Source organism: Balaenoptera physalus (genome assembly GCF_965194825.1).
Source record: "Balaenoptera physalus genome assembly, chromosome: 2".
Classification (NCBI taxonomy): Eukaryota; Metazoa; Chordata; class Mammalia; order Artiodactyla; family Balaenopteridae; genus Balaenoptera; species Balaenoptera physalus.
Window position 1 is genome coordinate 154,487,054 of NC_138883.1, and position 19,998 is coordinate 154,507,051.

General features: G+C 36.2%; 1 protein-coding gene across 5 annotated transcripts in view; it reads right to left on the bottom strand.

Annotated features, from left to right (window-relative positions):
• GDI2 (GDP dissociation inhibitor 2) overlaps positions 1-19,998 on the bottom strand; it is a 49,875-nt gene that overhangs the window by 18,257 nt on the left and 11,620 nt on the right. For all 5 annotated transcript variants that reach the window (XM_082449559.1, XM_082449557.1, XM_082449556.1 and 2 more), the window contains exons 3-6: positions 16,642-16,741; positions 11,264-11,398; positions 5,790-5,988; positions 5,396-5,527 (exon numbers count right to left, since the gene is read on the bottom strand). In XM_082449559.1, coding sequence (XP_082305685.1) covers positions 5,396-5,527; positions 5,790-5,988; positions 11,264-11,398; positions 16,642-16,741 — 566 coding nt within the window. The remainder of the gene's footprint in view (positions 1-5,395; positions 5,528-5,789; positions 5,989-11,263; positions 11,399-16,641; positions 16,742-19,998) is intronic.

Below are 19,998 nucleotides of genomic sequence, written 5' to 3' on the forward strand. Positions count from 1 at the left end.
GGAACTAGTGAACTTAAATGAACACGCATTACCCAATATGAAACATAAACAGATAAACAAAATGAACAAAAAAATGAGCAGAGCCGCAGTGACCTATGGCAGCGGTCCCCAACTTTTTTGGCACCAGGGACCAGTTTCATGGAAGACAGTGTTTCCACAGACCAGGGGCAGGGGGGGCCGGGGCAGAGTTTGTTCAGGTGGTAATGCGAGTGATGGGGGGGATGGTTCAGGCGGTAACGCGAGCAATGGGGAGCAGCAGATGAAGCTTCACTCGCTCACCCGCCACTCACCTCCTGCTGTGCGGCCTGGTTCCTAACAGGCTGAGGACCTTTACCAGGGGTTGGAGACCCCTATACTATGGAATAATACCAAGTATCTAACATACAAGCAATCGGTGTCCCAGAGGACAAGAGAGAAAATGGGACATAATATCTGAAGAGGATAATGATTTTAAAATTCCCAGCTTGAGCTAAAAAATTGACTTACACATCCAAGCAGTTCAGCAAATCCCAAGCAAAACCACACCTAGGAAAATCCTAGTTATACTCCCAAAAACACAAAGAAAATCTTGAAAGCAACCAGAAGAACAAAAAACAAACAAAAAACAAAAACACAGAAACAACTATTTATTACAGTTGACAGCTAACTTCTCATAAACAAAGCAGGCCACAAGTGAAGGTAACAACAGCTATAAAGTGCTGAATAAAAAAAATCTTAAGCCAACAAAAGTCCTTCAAAAATGAGGGTGACGTAACAATTTCAGATAAACAAAAGGTGAGGGATCATCAACAGTAACTACAAGAATGCCAATGAAAAGCTGAAGAGAAATGACAACAGATGGAAACAAGGATTTATAAGAAAAAATGAATAGCATCAAAAATGGTAAAAATGTGGACAAATCATTACATTTTTCCTTCCCTTCATTTCTTTAAACTGACTGTTTAATGCAGAAATTCTAATGTTGTACTGTGGGGTTTAATAAAGTATGTAGACATAAAATATAGGCAACAACAGCACAAAGGAGAATAGTAAATGGGATGAAATTGTTGCAAAGTTCTTACAGTTTATGTAAAGAAGGACAGTATTAACTCCAAATAACTGTGATAAATGAAGGATGATATTATAATTTATGGAGTGAGCACTAAAAAATTAGAAATGAAAAGGCACAGCTAAAAATTAAGCAATTAAGATGAAAATATTTGATTAATTCCAAAAAAGTAAAGAGGAACCTGGGGGTGGGGGGGGAGGGAACAGCAAAACAACAGATCTAATCCCAACCATATCAATAATTATATTAAAAATAAATGACTAAAAAATTTCATTAAAAGGCCAAGGTTGTCACATTGGATAAAAAAGCAATATTCAACTATATGCTGTCTGTGAGAGACTCACTTTAAATATAAAGACACATAGGGTTTAAAAGCAAAAGGAAAAAAAAAAATTGTTCAAACAGTAAACAAGTTGGTATGGTTATATTAGTATGAGACAAGGAAGACTTGATGTAATCAGAAATTAGTATCACCTAGTAAAAGAGCTTTAAATGTCTGAAGTAGAAACTGACAGAACTAAAGTAGGAAACAGATAAATCCACAATTGTGGTAGAAGACCCTCTCTCAGCAACAAAACTAGAAAAAGAATCAGTAAGAATATACATTTGAACAACTCTATGAGCTACCTTTCTAGAACATGCATGCAGAATTCTTTCAAGGGCATATCCACTAAAACAGATCATATATTTTGCCATAAATTATGCCTTAATTAATTTCAAAGACTGAAAATTTACAAGTTTGTTCTCTGACCATAATGGAATTAAATTAATGTCAGTACGATATTTAGGGAAATCCTCAAATGTTTAGGAATTAAATACTATACTTTCAAATAACCCAAGGGTCAAAGAAAAAAAAAAAATCATAGGAAAGATAGGGTACCATATTTGATGGTACATATTTAGAGGGAAATTTAGACCTTCAAATGTTTATGTCAGAGAAGAAAAGTATAAAATCAATTCTGTTTCAACCTTAAAAACTAAAAGAAAAAAAAAACCCAAATAAGTAAAAGGAAAAAATTAAGAACAGAAATCAGTAAAATAAAAAATAACTACAAAGGAAATTAACAAAGCTAAAAATTTAGCACTTTGAAAAGATTAATAAAATTGATGAAATCCCATCAAGAAAAGAGAAATTATAAATTATCCATCACAAGAATGAAGATGGGAACCTCACTAAAGATCCTATAGACATCAAAAACATAATAAAGAAATACTTTGAACAACTTTTTGTCAAAAAGTTCAAGAACTTGTTTGAAATAGTCAAATTCCTTGAAAAACACAACTGAAAATAAGAAATAGTACATTTGAACAGCCTTATTTCTATTAAAAGAAAATGAATTAACACTCAAAAGCCTTCCCATAAGAAAAGTTCCACAGGCCCTGATGGCTTCATTGGTCAATTCTATCAAACCTTTAAGCACAATACCATTTTTCACAACCTCTTTCAGAAGACAGAGTAGGAGGAAACTCTTCCACCTCATGTTATGAGTCTATTAAACCCTGATACAAAAAAACAGACAAGAATATTACAGGAATTATAAACCACTACCTTTCATGAACATAGGCACAAGAACTCGTGTGTGAATGTACACATACAAACAGGCACACACAAACGCATACATACACACACATATATGCAAATTAAATCCAACAATAAATTAAAAGGAAAATACATCATGAATAAGTAGTGTTTGCTCTAAGAATGCAAGGTTAATTTAATATCCAAAAATCAATCTATAAAATTCACAATAGCATAAAGAAAGTCTGCATTAACTCAATGCCAACACCCATTCATAATAAAAATTCTCAGCAAGCTATGAATAAAACGGAATTTAATCTGACAAAACTGCCTATTAAAAAAACCTACAGAAAACATATTTAATAATAAAATACTGAAAACATTCCCCTTAAGGCTGGAAACAAAGCAAGAATGTCCATCTTCACCACTTCTATTCCTCATTCTTCTGGAAGTACTAGCCAGTTCATAAAGTCAAGAGGGTAAAAACACAAAGGTTGTATAGGAAGAAGCTAATCTCTCTATTCACTGATGATGTAACTGTGTACAAGGAAAATTCTAAGAAATCTATAAAATAGACTAAGTGCAAGGTCACAGGAAGTATAAAAATCAACTGTACTTCTGTATATAAGCAGCAAACAACTTTAAATAAAATTGAAACTTTCATTAACAGCAGCATCAAAATAACATATAATACTTATGAATAAGTTTGAACCAAGAAAGTGCTGGATCTCTATAATGAAAGCTACAAAATACTGCTGAACCAAAGAAAACCTAAATACATGGTGAGAGACAGCGTTCACGGACTGGAAAACTCAATGTTATTAAGATAATTCTCTCCCAAATTGATCTATAGGTTTAACCCAATCCCAACTAAAATCACACCAAATAATTTTTTCAAGAAATTGATACCTTGTTCTAAAATCTATGTAGAAATGCAAAGGACCTGGAATAGACAAACAAATTTTGAAAAAGAACAAAGTTGAAGGATTTATATATTACCTGATTTCAAGACTTACTATAAAAAACTCTAATAATCAGGATGGTGTAGTAATGGAATAGGAAAAATAAATAGATCATTGGAACAAAATAGACATGTGTATATGGCCAACTGATTTTTCACAAAGGCACCAAGACAACTTTACAACAAATGGTGCTAGAACAACTAAATATCAGTACAGAAAAAAGTGAACCTCAAGCCTCACCTCACACACCAACATGATTTCAGGATGAATCACAGATTTAAACACAAAGCTAAAACTATAAAGCTTCTAGAAAAAGACATAGGAGAGTATCTTTGTGCTCCTGAGGTAGGCAAAGCTTCTTAGGAACCAAAAAACACTAAACATTAAAAAAAAAACCACTTTGGTAAATTAGCAAAATTTAAAACTTCTGCTTATCAGAAGACAAGCCACAGACTAAGAGAAACATTTATAATACGTATACTGACAGAAGACTTGCAGTCAGGATACATCAAGATTGCCTACAAATCAAAAACAAAAAGACAGCCCAATCCTAAAAATGTGCAAAAGAAATGAACACTCACACCACAAAATTATACAAAACAAGCTCATGAAAAGGTGATCAACGTTAGTCCTCAGGAAATGTAAATTAAAACCATAATGAGATAGCATTTCACACCTACTTGGGTCGTTAAAATTAAGAAGACTGACAATACTAAACGTTGGCAGGTATGTGGAGCAACCAGAACTCTCACATGCTGCTAAGTGAATGTAAAATGGTACAACCACTCTGGAAAGTTGTTGGGCAGTCTTATCAAGTTAAACATATACTTGCCATATCAGCCAGCAATTCCACTCCTGGATATGTACCCAAAAGAATGACAACTGATGTCCATACACAATTTTACACAAAAGTTCATAGTAGCTTCATTCATAATACCCCAAAACGTTTTGAAAACTACCCAGATGTCCATCAACAGGACAATGTGGTATAGTCACATAATTCACATAATGAAACATTACTCAGTATTTTTTAAATGAATTAACAGCACATGCATCAACATGGCTGAATCTCAAAAATATTGTTAAGCAAAAGCCAGATAAAAATGAGTACATAGGGACTTCCCTGGTGGCGCAGTAGTTAAGAATCCGCCTGCCAATGCAGGGGACACGGGTTCAATCCCTGGTCCGGGAAGATCCCACATGCCGCAGAGCAACTAAACCTGTGCGCCACAGCTACTGAGCCTGCGTTCTAGAGCCTGCGAACCACAACTACTGAGCCCACGTGCCACAACTACTGAAGCCCACACGCCTAGAGCCCATGCTCCGCAACAAGAGAAGCCACCACAATGAGAAGCCCGCGTACCACAACAAAGAGTAGCTCCTGCTCACTGCAACTAGAGAAAGCCCGTGCGCAGCAACAAAGACCCAACGCAGCCATAAATAAATTAAAAAATAAATAATTTTTTTTAAAAAGTGAGTACACATATAAATAATAAAACTTCAAAAACAGGCAAAAGTGTTCTATGGTGATAGGAATCACAAATGTAGTTGTTACAGTGCAGGGGTGGTGGTGATTATGAGGGGATACAAGGGAACTTCTGGAGTAAGGAAAATGTTCTACATCTAGATTGGAGTTTTGGCTACACAGGTCTGTATATACGTCCAACTCATTTTTTTTTTAACCACAGATCTGTGGTTTCACTGTATATAAATTTTACTTCAATAAAAACAAAAAGCACCTCACCACTCACAGACAAATCTTGTCTCATTATTCACAACCACAACCATATCATAAACTACCGTTCAAGACGAGGTTCAGGATCAGTGAGGTTTTATTTAGCACAAAGATTAAACATGGGCTCTCACCGTGCAAATCCTTGTGGCAGTTCTCCAAGGCCGTAGAGTGGATAAAGGTATGGGCTTTTGCCATATCTTGCCAAAGATTCACTGTAAAGTTTAATCCTATTAATGGTTTCACAACATGGTTGATCTAAATAGCTAGACAAAAGGAAATGACCATTAGAAAAGGGCTTTGGTTTGCATTCTTATATTCAATTTAAAATCTTTTTCTGAATGGATTTTAATTCAACATCTCCATATTTTACTTAAAAGGTTCTAACTCTAATTTGCAGTTAGAACTTCTTCTTTGGTAGTATAATAGAGCTATATATTTGTTTTGTTAGAATTTCCACTCTGCAAAATTGGGAAATTCAGTGAAGAATTCCAAGAAAAATATAAATCTAAAAACCAAAAAACTTACTCATCAGTTCTGTAAAGTGCCAGGGCATGACCAGTAAAATCTATAACATCTTGGCCCAGGTCAAATTTCTTATACACCTCTCGCATTGCCGTCTTCTTAGGATCAATGCCCTCAAAAGTTCTAGGATCATTCTCATCAAAGTTGGCAACATACACCAGGAATTTTCTGAATCGACGTTTTTCAAACAGCCCCATTAGGCCTAAAAAAGAATTTTTCAAAAAGCACACACTCACAATAGGACACTGAGGAAAACAAAATGTGAAAATAAAGTTTAAATATTTTATGTTATCTGAGGCTCTTCTAAGGCAATGTGCAATTTAAAATATGGGAGTTTGGACATTGCTTTAAAATAAACTGACAGTTTCATAACACTTTAAAATAAACTGTCATAATTACAATAGATCAGCTATTAAGCCTTCAATTTTACACTACAATTACAAGTAATTATAACCAGTAATTAATTAAATGCAACATGTATAATTATACCTCTTATTAGGTACAAGATAAATAAGACTTTGAAAAACTATTATTCATGAAGGCATCTATCTGTTTTTTTGACAACTCTGATCTATACTCCAGCAACTGCCTAAAATTCTCAATGCACTTCATTTTTTTTTTTTCTGTATGCTAAGGTACACTCTGGCATTTAATGGAAAAGCAGCTTAGATACCAAGAACAATTTGACCTCAAAGAAATTTAGATGCTGGTTATGCGGCCAGTCACTTTCATGAAGTCCTAGATAAGCAGTTCACTGCTTTTTACACTAAAAAGTAGATCAGGAGGAAGCTATGAACTACCACCTAAGAAACCCTCAGTTCTTCCTACGAGTCAGGATCCCTGCTACTGTAGATAGCTGGTAGAAAGACAAAGTCAAAGGAAAAGAAAATTTTCTGGTTCCATCTCCTTCTTCCCCTTTCTTAAACCATACGGCTACTTTAAAAACAACTATAGCTTTAAAAATAAACGCTTAACCATTTCTTTTATATCTGTTGACAGTTGAATATTTTGATATTTTAAACATTATTTCCCCCAAGACTATAGCTGAAATCAACAAAACTGAAAATTAAAATGATCATGAGGCTATTCATGACAGCTGACTACATTTAACTTTTTAAATTAATATTTACAACCTAGCTTTAAAACAATGGACAGACTGCACACACAGTAAAAGCATAAGGCTAAAAAGAAATATTCTATTACCACACAGCCCCCTACTTAAGACACAAGTGTAGTTTCAGGGGAAGGTGTAAAACAGCCAAAGGAAACACGAGTCACCACTGCAAAGCACTTACAACTTGGGGGTCACTCTGGTGGACACTGCCTGTTGGAACCTAAAGCTCTTACCAACAGTTTATTGTTGAGTTATCGCATAACTTCTCTTAAAATAAAAATGAAAATCTACTGTGTATTCTTAAATTCCCCACTCTTTCCCTCTTTTCATCTCCCTCCCTCCTCCAAGCCTTGAGCCTGACAGGGACACTCTCCCAGCACAGTGGACTCCTGTCTCCCAGCACAGAGGAGATGCTCTAAGCTGCTCCTCCATCCCTTTATGTCGGAACCAGATACCAGTGCAATTACCAACATGTGAGAGACCCGGTGCTCATTCTGAAAAAGTCCTAATTTAACGAATTCAAATATTATTTCCTACCATGTAATTCTTATAACAGCTACTTCTATATGACGATGCCTTCCCTGGTCACCCTATTTAAAACAGTAGCCCCACCCTCACTCCCTCCTTTCATCTCCATATCCATCTGATACGCTTTCATATCAGATTACATCACCATCTGAAATGCTTCTCCTTATTTATCTATAGTCAGTCTCCCACTAATGGAAGCTCCAATAGGGATAGCATTTTTGTTTACTTTTTTCCTTCTGTTGCACCCTCCCTACCCCCAAACCTAGAAGGGTACCTGGCATATAGCAAGTGTTCAATAAATATTCAATCTATATAATTAACATCTGATGGGACTGAATATAAAAGAAGTTGACTTGTTCATATACTGGACATACAATATATAAAGAAAATACTCAAATTATATGATAAAAGGACTAGAAAAAATCTTTTTCACAGTTAGTCCACTGAGTTGTACCTTCACTCATTTCAAATGGTTTTACTTTTCCTTCATTCACTTGCACACTGAGGTTTATTTACCAAAAAAGACACTTATGTCAAGACTTTTAAAACAGAATAAAGCTACAATATCCAGAGCAGTTTCAATAAGAGAACAGAAAAAAGCGTTCCAATTAACTAACAAGTATAAGATTTGACAAGTGAATAAAAAAATAAAAAATAGAAAACTCAGAGTAGAATTAACGTCACAAGAAAAGCACTAAAACATGGCACACGACATGTCATTCCGACAGTGGACCTAAACAGCCCCACCCCAGTTCACAGCTGGGCTTTGCAGCAGGCACACCAACTCCTGACGGCCACAAGCCCTGAGATGTCAAAGGTGCTCCTGACAAACAGATGCCTCACAGCGGTTAACAGTGAGAACAAACAAGCAAGCTAAAGATTCAACAGAGGATACAAGATTTTGCTGGGCACGTTTCAAAGCTATTCATGAAAATGTCTCAAACTTTTCTGAACATAGTATCTGTGTTCAACATTACTCTAGAAGCCAAATATATTTCTCATTTATTTGACTAAAATAACATTTGACCAATGAACAAATATTTATTGGAACCTTGAGGTTTTAGCTGGCATCATGACCTACCACAAGAACCAACAGTATATACAGCTCCTAAAAAAGCCAATGTAAACTTAGGCTACATTAATAGAAATATATTGTCCTAGGAAAGTAAAAGTCCCAAGGACACTGAGTGGGCAGACAACACTTGGAGTATCAGGTCTGGTCTGGCTCTAATTCTATTATATATAAGATAATCTTGGCAAATCAGAGAATTTCCAAAGAAAAGTGGCCAAGAGACCTAGGCGGCATATTATATGAGAAACCACCACAGGAACTGGAAATATGTAGCACGGAGAAAAAAGGAATTCCAGTGTACGTGACAGTTGTTAAAATATCTGAGAAGCTACATTTATATACTAGATAGTTCAGCGGTTAAGAGTGTGGGGTTCTTGAGTCTGACAAATCTGGCTTCAAACTAGTTTTACTAGTCATGAACTATGCTACTTTGGGCTCTTTCACACCTGTATACCTCGGTGTTCCCATCTGTCAATATAGATAATAGCACCACGTCTCAGAGTGTTGTAGTGAAGGACTATATAAAATAAACTTAGACTATACACATAAAATAATTAGTACATAAATGCCTGCACATAATGTTCAAAAATGTTAGCTATTATTAAAAGCATAAAATAATTTTTTATTTATCTTTCTCTTGAACTTCCCACCCTCTACACTTTTCCTACCCCATTCATTCATTCTGCCTAGAAATGTCTTCCCTGCCACTCCAACTTCAAAATCCTATCCATTAATATAAAAACAGTTGCTGATAAGGTAGTGATTGGTAAAACTTCATGAAACTGTACACTAAAATAGGTAAATCCTAGTGTATGTAAATTAAACCTCAATAAATCTAACCTTAAAAATACATACATTAATATATTTGCTTATTTTTGCAAAAAGAAACATAAGGAGGGTAAATCAGAAATCAGTAAAAATGACCACCTATCAGAGTGGAAAGAATGGAGGGGCAAAGATAAGACTCTAAATATATCTTTTAATATAATTTTGACTTTCAAGTCATATAAATGTTTTACATATTTGAAAATATTAAATCAAAAACAGAAACATAAAACTGTTAAGGTAAGTCCTTCAATTTTTATTAAATGAAGGAAGTGGTTGAAGCTATTAATGTAGATAAGAGCTCAAAGAGAGGATAAAAATTTTAAACTAAAAAACCCAAACTTTGTTTAAAAGAGTTCTACTCAAACTGTTGAACTCGTGTTTCTATGAAAACACTTTATTTAAATTAGATGCAGTGTCACTGAAAAGACTTTAAATGATTTCTAACCCATGATCACACCAAGAACTCCCCTCCATTCAATCAGAAGCCATTCCTTCCCTTACCCAACTGTCACTCCCAACCTGGCCGCAATTCTTAGTGCTATTTTTTACTTTCTAGCTTTAGTGTCTTTCAACGTTTTATGCCCAATATTTTCTCCCCTAATAGCAAGAAGTAAATAAATGGAGTTAGAAAAACTGCCAAAATAACTTAAACTAGGTTTTTAGGTGAGAAATTTTTTTTTTTTTTTTGGTCTGCGTTGGGTCTTCATTGCTGCGCATGGGCTTTCTCTAGTTTCAGCGAGCGGGGGCTACTCTTTGTTGCGGTGAGCGGGCTTCTCCTTGCGGTGGCTTCTCTTGTTGTGGAGCATGGGCTCTAGGCATGCGGGCTTCAGTAGTTGTGGCTCATGGGCTCTAGAGCTCAGGCTCAGTAGCTGTGGTGCATGGGCTTAGTTGCTCCGCAGCATGTGGGATCTTCCAGGACCAGGGCTCGAACCCGTGTCCCCTGCATTGGCAGGCGGATTCTTAACCACTGCGCCACCAGGGATGACCCCTAGGTGAGAAATCTTTTCCAATCTTAATGCCAAAATAATTACTGGAGAATTTACTGGCACTCTTCCTATTCTCCCAATGCAAACCTTTCCCTCCTCTGAACTCCTACAGCACCTACAAAACTTATCTACCCTTTAGTTATACAAATTTATCCTTCCTTAAACTGCTCTGCATGGCAACAAAAACACCTTAAAGGATGGAAGGTCTTTTCTCGGGGTGTTTGCTATTTAAAAGGCTCAGAATAAAAAATGTTAAGCAGAAATCTTTGATGAGCCAGTAGAGGAAATAATTTGGGGCAGAAAATAAAATCACTCCATATTCACTGGGAATTCCTAGAAACAGAGATGCTGGAGAATGACACCAGCACCACTTAGAGGATGAGTTCCACCAGAACACCATGTTGGATAGAGTAGCAAAGGAGGTCAGCGTAGATGGGTGATGAAGTACACGGGCTGTGCAGCAATCCCACCAGGGTTTCAATGCCATCCTGCTACTCATTACCTATGTGATTTTGGGCCTGAGTTTCCTCATCTATAAAATGGAAACCCTACCTCACAAAGGGCTTCACAAGTCAAGTAAGAAAGCAAATGTGAAGTGTCTCCCAAAGAGCCTAGCACACAGGAAACAATCCAAGAGACAGTGACTCTCACGAATTATTAATCTGAAAAGAGTATACTAGACCTATGAAGGCTCAGCTTCACCAGCAACAGGCTCCATGAGATAAAACCTCTCCAGGCTTCAGAAGGGCAGGAATTTCTGAACATCTTGTTTACTGAAGTACTCACAACTGCCTAGAACAGTGTCTAGCACATAACATACTCCCAATAAATCTTTGTTGACAGGATGAGTGGGTGGATGACTAATTCAGGGGACCTTAAATTTTATCTCTAAGATCCCTTTATGTTATAAAATCCTAATATTCTGAGAAAATAAAATAGAATTACTTACTAGATGCCAGGGCTTCTGCTTCAGTGGAAGGAACCTTGTAGATTTTTCCTCCCTTATACACAAAGCTCCCTTCAGTCACTTTGAAATCCAGATAGCGAGTGACCTCTGTAAAAAGCAGCATCTTAACCAGCTGACCTGTAAGAGTCACATAATTCAAACTGTTACTTAAATCTTACTACTTTCAAAAATCAGCAGAAATAAAAGTACATTTACTAATACTAATGGCTTTCCAATTTTTTCTTAACACCATCCAGTAACTCCTAGAAAAGTCTCCAAAGCCATATTTTAAATAGGACAATCAGAATGCAGACCTATTGCTTAGCATATTTAGACTTTTTTTAAATGTTGCAACTTCAAGGTTAATAACTTCAACATGCTTTTGTAAAAGTTATACAATAATTATTAGAAGTATGAGGTTTAGAATTATAGTACTACTGCAAATGGGTTTGGGTTTCTTTAAAGTTCCTACTGTATTTTAAAGAAAGACAACTCATAGGCAAAATTCTCCAGGAATTTGTGCTTTTCAGTTCCTAACTCAATTTATATTTATTAAAATGAATACTAGTTTTGGGTCAAGAAAAAGCTAGGATAAACCAAAGAAATTTTGGTATACTAGAAATAGTAAACTTCTTTGAGAAACCAAACAAAATTATTTTAAAGCTCATTCGAAAGGATAAACATACAAGGACAATCAAAAAAAATTCTTTTTGAGAACAAGAAATAGAGTAATAAGGAGACCTTTATGCAGCCAAATGTTTCAGTATACTGTATATTAACTAGTCCATAAATCAGTGAAAAACAGAGACCCATGTAAAAGAATTTAATGTATGATGAAAGTTTTCTAATCAAAGTGGAAAAGATAAATGATGTTGAGGAACAACTGATTAGCCATTTTGAAAAAATAAATTTCTATCTCTACTTCTCAAACAACAGGGTAATAAAATAGATAAATTTATTCATGTTAAGATAGATGAACCTTGGGAGATTGGGATTGACATAAACACACTACTATATATAAAATAGATAACTAATAAGGACCTACTCTATAGCACAGGGAACTCCTCTACTCAATACTCTGTAATGGCCTATATGGGAAAAGAATCTAAAAAAGTGATATATGTGTATGTACAACTAATTCACTTTGCTGTACACCTGAAACTAACAAAACATTGTAAATCAACTATACTTCAAAAAAAATTTTTTTTAAATAAAATAAAATAGTTACATATTTTCATAGTTCTATGAAGGAATAAGATAGATGCTCTGACAAAAAAAACAGAACAAAACAAAACAGATGAACTTATTTATACAGTGAAAACATGAAACCGTAATACCATTAAAAGCAGATATTAGTATTTTTATAAACTTGAGGTAGAGAGAAAAATTTTAAACATAGCCTTCCAAATCAAAACCAATAAAAGAAAGCTCAACCAACGACTGTGTGCAAAATAAAAGCTTTTGTACAGAAAAAAAACCCCACAAGAGTTATATATAATGCCAATCACAAACTGGAAAAGATACTTTCAACATACTTCAAAAGGGCATTTAGGGGCTTCCCTGGTGGCGCAGTGGTTGAGAATCTGCCTGCCAATGCAGGGAACACGAGTTCGAGCCCTGGTCTGGGAAGATCCCACATGCCACGGAGCAACTAGGCCCGTGAGCCACAATTACTGAGCCTGCACGTCTGGAGCCTGTGCTCCACAACAAGAGAGGCCGCGATAATGAGAGGCCCGCGCGCCGCGATGAAGAGTGGCCCCCACTTGCCGCAACTAGAGAAAGCCCTCGCACAGAAACGAAGACCCAACACAGCCATAAATAAATAAATAAGGGCATTTAACAGCTGTTATAATAAGCTCTTTTACATCAGTAAGGAAAAACACAAAAACGTCAACAGAAAAATGTGCAAAGCGAAAGACTGGCCAGTTCATTAAGGAACATGAAAGCCAGTAACACTAGAAATCATTTCACCCTCTAGTAAGTAGACATATTTTAAAAATCCACTATTTTGTCTTCTAGTATGACAAAATCACAAAAACTAAAATGAATAATATCTGGGAGTGGTAAAGGTACTGGGAAAGGGGCAGCCTCAGTCTACTGGTGAAAGTAAAATCTGGCAATATAAAGGAAAAAGCCTTAAAAAATTACTGCCTTTAGGGACTTCCCTGGTGGTGCAGTGGATAAGACTCCGCGCTCCCAAGGCAGGGGGCCCGGGTTCGATCCCTGGTCGGGGAACTAGATCCCACATGCATGCCGCAACTAAGAGTTCGCATGCCACAACTAAGGAGCCCATGAACTGAAACTAAGGAGCCCACCTGCCACAACTAATACCCGGCACAAGCAAATAAATGAATAAATATTTTTTAAAAAAGAAAGAAAGAAAATTACTGCCTTTATCCCCATACTACACTTCCAGGAGTATACAATGAGATTTATCATCCCATCCAGCCCCTGGTTCCATCCCTCCCTCTCTCTTTTAAATGTTCACAGTATACTGACTGAAAAACATGTTATCTGGGAAGAGGTGGGGGGGAAACTGGCAGGTGATACACCAGAATATTAACCATGATTCTAAACAATAAGATTCTGGTTATGAAAATTTTATTTCCTTTCTGCTTATCTGTGTTTTCTAATTTCAATTAAATAATTTTATTATTTATATAATAAAAATTTTGTGTTTATAATTAACCTCAAGATAATTCAGTTATTTAACTTCAAATTTCAGAGAAAATTCCAATAGGATCTTTCCACTGAACATATTCCCAAATTATAGAACATAAATTCAAAAAGGGGGAAAGGGTGGTACATACTTTATTTCATGGGACATAAATAGACTTATACTTACAATTTAGTTTTTCAACGTCATCTCAGAAAAAGATGCTAAAAATCACAGCAATTTAAAGATACTCCTCTAATTAAAAATATGAGAAAAAGAGTATATTTTAAATTTCTAGTTTGTGTTAAGGATTAGTTTATTAGTTTGCCTAGGGAAAAAAAAGTTTCAAAAAATTCAACAGCTAAAATTATAATGTTCTAAAATAATATACCCATTAAACCAGGAACTAAGAAAATACCGTGATGCGTTTTAAAAACAATAATCTAATGAACATCCATTACTTATTCTATGCCAAGACCTTTGAAAGGGTTATTTAACAACTCCCTCAGTCCTCAGAACCACCCTATCATATTACTATTATTATCATCTCCATTTTACAGATAAGGAAATGAAGCTCAGACAGGTTTTGCAGGTGGTCTGGGGTCGCCCAGGTAAAGACCTTTTGTGAAGTTTTCTCACCGTATCTCATCTTTTTCTGACATTAAAGAGCCTGCAATGGACTGTTAAGGCAGTGCTCCTCAAACGTCATTCTGCTTAGGAATTGCCCAGGGATCTTATTAAAATACAAATTTTGCTTGCATAGGTGTAGGTAGTGCCCGAGATTCTGCATTTCCAACCAGCTCCCAAGTGTCCCTTAGTCCATGGACTGAACTTTGCAAAGTCTTAAGGCATTACTTCCCTCCGTTTCCTCGCCTCTTCCACCTCCTTCTCTCTGCCTTGGCCTTACTTCCTTTTCTACTCACTGCCTTCATATACCTTTAAAAAATTTCCTAACAGAAATGACCCACAAGTATGAACCAGTAATATTAGTGATTCTCAAAAGGATGTACAGAAATAAATCCACTCAGCTGTCTTGAAGTTTCATGTATATTGAACAGTGTCAGATGATTCAGACTTCACTGAGCTCTTTGGTGTTACCTAGGGACTTCACATTATTTTTAAAGCACACAAAAGACCCCTTCCCCCGCAAAAAGAAAAGAAAAAGCCCACTAGAGCATATTGAATCCAGTTTCTTCTTAAAGTGAAATCATCAGATGATCATCAAGTACCCCCAGTGCCTGAGCCCTCTGTTCTGTGATATGAGCCCTGCTGAAAGCCATGGTCGCCGACCAGGAGGGTGGATCCACTCTACCACTGCAGTGTTCCTTGGGGCCACCTAAGGCCGTATTTATGACTTCACAGCTGCCATTTCTGCCACATTACAGTGAGATGTGTCCATGTTTCTACTGATGAATGAACCTCAAGAAGATCTTCTGATTGGCATACATTTGAGAGCAGCCACAAAGACGTTATTAGTATTTATTTACCAAAAGTTAAGATTTGAGATTGGAATTCTGCGCACACCAAAATTATTGCCTTTGTAGGAATTTTTCTTTTAATATAACTTGATTATGATAATTATTTGAAAAAAGTCACACTTTTTATACTACTGCAATGCCATTAACACATTATGCAATCATTTGTTTTCAGTTCCCTTTTATTCTTTGTCAGGTGCCCCAGTTGTTTCATGGGAGCTGATGAACAGAAGACACTGTCCTGGGAAATGTCTCTTCCACCCAGTTCCATGTATAGTGAAGAAAGTGTGCACAGTGTGTGAATCGGTTCCTTAACTGAGTTAAGGGACCTACCTGGAATATGAGCATTTATGTCTCTCACTGTTCACTCACTCACATTTACTTGCTTACCGCCCCCCATCCCCCGCCCACCCACCTGCCTGTCCTTTTCTCTCTATCTAGCCTAGCACGTTACAGACCAGTTTGCAAACTCATTTCCTACTGAGGCCAGGCAGGTAATAGAAATGAGCAAGGTGGACTGGGCTTAAGGGAAGGTAGGAAGTGGTGGAAGCTGAGGGGAACTTGAGAGCTCAGGAGGCCTTATCTAAGGGAGGCAGCTGCCAGTGAGTCCTATCTTCCAGCATTTAAAGGGGACCTAAGTTGTTAAGAGAGTGGATACCTAAGAGATCTCATCACAAGAAAAAAAACCATTTTTTTCTTTTTCTTTTTTGTATCTATACGAGATGATGGATTTTCACTAAACTTACTATGGTAATCTTCACAATATATGTACGTCAAATCATTATGCTCTATACCTTAAACTTATAAAGTGCTGTATGTCAATTATATCTCAATAAAACGGGAGGAAAAAAGAAAAAAATGAGAAAAAATTAATATGAAAAAATAACTGTGAAAGCTTACAAACTAGAAAAAAACATTAATATGGCTGTTTCTGAAGGCCCAGTTACCTAAGACTGTCACCAAAGTATCAAGAGGAAAGTCTGTTACAAATGCTTACAATTCTGATATGTATTATGCCACAGCATAATTTTGTTTCTCCAAAACCAATTACTAAGAAGTCACCCCCTCTTCCCTCCATTCTTAACTTACCGACTCTAGATGCCTCTAATGGGTCCTATTACTCACCATACCGTTGCCATTCAACGGAATCCACTTCCACAAACCCGGAATAACACTCTCTGTCAACAGTTACTTTCTACTTTCAAATCGGATTCAACGTACTATCATAAATTTAAGTTGGAATTCTTTACCATTCGCCATAAGGAACTTGGGAATTAAGTCAACATTCCAGTCTCTTCCTCTCCCCATTGATGCTGGTGGTGCTCCAGGTATTTTAAATCTTTTGTATAACTAAAACCAAAACAAAAAACACCCATAATGTAACAAAATTTAACTTTCATTGCACAACTATTTTTTGATGAAGTGATTTTGGTGTAACTAAATACCACCAACATGAGGTAAAGTACAAGTGCATTTCATTTTTAATCAGAACATTTAGCACTATTCCAATACATATGTAAATTAAATATATTACTCAACTCATGAATGCCAAAATAAATATTGCAGAGGTGGTATGTGTTTGCTTTTAACTAGCAGGAATACAAAACAAACTATTTGTTATGTACTAGTTTTGCAGATACATCCCTTACTATTTGTAGAAATCATTTAAACTCATTCTCTATTGAATAAAAAGCTAACAAAGGCTTAATTTTGCTTCTGTAGTTACGTAGGGAGTTAAAAATAAATTTTGGATTATTCAAATCAGAAAAGACAATTAAAATTAGTTCCAGTTAATTTATAATTTACATGAGTTTGAGGCTCTAAAAGCAGCTTGCAGCTTAAAATTTAATATTCATTCAAACTCATGAGTTCCATTGCTAAGGTGGAACAGAACAAGCAAAGGTGGTATATATTCACTCAATAAAAACCCCCAAGTTCTTGAGTACATTAAAAAAGACAGAGTACACAACCCAGTCAAAAAATGGGCAAAAGATCTAAACAGACATTTCTACAAAGAAGACATATATATGGCCAAAAAACACATGAAAAAATGCTCAACATCACTAATTATTAGAGAAATGCAAATCACCTCACACCAGTAAGAATGGCCATCATCAAAAAGTCTACAAACAATAAATGCTGGAGAGGATGTGGAGAAAAGGGAACCCTCCTACACTGTTGGTGGGAATGTAAACTGGTGTAGCCACTATGGAGAACAGTATGGAGCTTCCTTAAAAATCTAAAAAGAGAGCTACCATATAATCCAGCAATCCCACTCCTGGGCATATATGTGAAGAAAACCATAATTCAAAAAGATACATGCACCCCAATGTTCATTGCAGCACTATTTACAATAACCAAGACATGGAAGCAACCTAAATGTCCATCACCAGAGGAATGGATAAAGAAGATATGGTACATATATACAATGGAATATTACTCAGCCGTAAAATAAAATGAAGTAATGCCATTTGCAGCAACATGGGTGGACCTAGAGATTATCATACTAAGTGAAGTAAGTCAGTAGAGGAAGACAAATACGATATGATATCACTTACATGTGGAATCTAAAGAAAAAATGATACAAATGAACTTATTCACAACACAGAAACAGACTCACAGATTTCGAAAACAAACTTATGGTTAACAAAGGAGAAACATGCAGGGGAGGGATAAACTAGGAGTTTGTGATTAACATACACACACCATTATATATAAAATAGATAATCAACAAGGACCTACTATATAGCACAGGGAACTCTACTCAGTATTCTATAATAAGCTATATGGGAAAGGAATCTGAAAAAGAATGGATATATGTATATGTATAACTAAATCACTTAGCTATACACCTGAAACTAACACATTATAAATCAACTATACTCCAATATAAAATAAAAATTAAATTAAAAAAAAAAGAGGACAGCTTGCTCATCTTACTTAACACTAGGCTAATCAATATACTAGGTGAAGAAAGAATGACGCCAGTGCATCGCTCCACAGATGATTTACGATTGAGAGGTCAGTGGTCACCACCTCAACCAGGTCAAATTGAGCATCATGAACAGTGATGCTGATGCAGGCACTGTGCCTCCTGATGGGATGCAGTATGAAGTGCCCAACAATACCTTCTTATAAACTGGCCTAGACTTCCCAAAAGAAAAGAGGTGGCGAGACTTTTGTAGATTAAGAGAATAAAGGGAAACAACACAAAAGGCAATGCTTAAACTAGCTTAAAAAAAAAGAAAACAAACCACTCCTACACAGCAATATACAACATTCTTGGGATCACTGGGGAATTTGAATATAGTCTGGATATTATGGTTAATTTTCTTAAGTGTGATAATGGTATTATGATTATGCTGGAGAATGTTGCTCTTCACAGATGAATGCTGAAATATTTAGGTCAAGTATCATGTCTATTACTTTCAATGGTTTAAAACCAATAACACAAACAGACATGAAGCAAAAAAATATTCCACTGGTATTATTCTTTCAACTTTCCTATATGCCTGAATATAGAGAAAAAAGCTTTTTGATATAAACATTAAGTTTATTTCATCAAAGTCACTATTTTAAAAGTAACTGACAATATCTATATATCTCCTATAAAGCACAGTACAGCTCAGATTTATACACGTGGATGGTGAACAAACCCCACACAGAGAAATAAATATACTTAGTAAGACACACTTTGGAAATGCTTCATGTGCTCATTTTCTAAAGAAGTAGGAAGCACGGAGTATAGCAAAAGGAACTAAGCTTCGACATGGAAACACCTAAATATCCATCAACAGAGGAATGGATAAAGATGTGGTACATATATGCAATGGACTACTACTCAGCCATAAAAAAAGAATGAAATAATGCCATTTGCAGCAACATGATGGACCTAGAGATTATCATACTAAGTGAAATAAATCAGAAAGAGAAAGAAATACCACATGATATCACTTATATGTGGAATCTAAAATATGACACAAATGAACCTATCTACAAAACAGAAACAGACTCACAGACACAGAGAACAGACTTGTGGTTGCCAACGGGGAGGGAAGCTGCGGGAGAGATGGAGTGCGACTTTGGGATTAGCAGATGCAAACTATTATATATAGAACGGACAAACAATAAGGTCCTACTGTATGGCACAGGGAACTATATTCAATATCCTGTGAAAAACCATAATGGAAAAGAATATGAAAAAGAATATATACAGGGCTTCCCTGGTGGCACAGTGGTTAAGAATCCGCTTGCCAATGCAGTGGACACGGGTTCAAGCCCTGGTCTGGGAAGATCCCACATGCCGTGGAGCAACTAAGCCCACGTGCCACAACTACGGAGCCTGTGCTCTAGAGCCTGCGTGCCACAACTACTGAAGCCCGTGCACCTAGAGCCCGTGCTCAGCAACAAGAGAAGCCACCACAATGAGAAACCCGCGCTCCACAACGAAGAGTAGCCCCTGCTCACCGCAACTAGAGAAAGCCTGCATGCAGCAACAAAGACCCAATGCAGACAAAAATAAATGTAAATAAAATAAATAAATTTTTAAAAAGAATATATATATATGTATGTATAACTGAATCACTTTGCTGTACAGCAGAAATTAA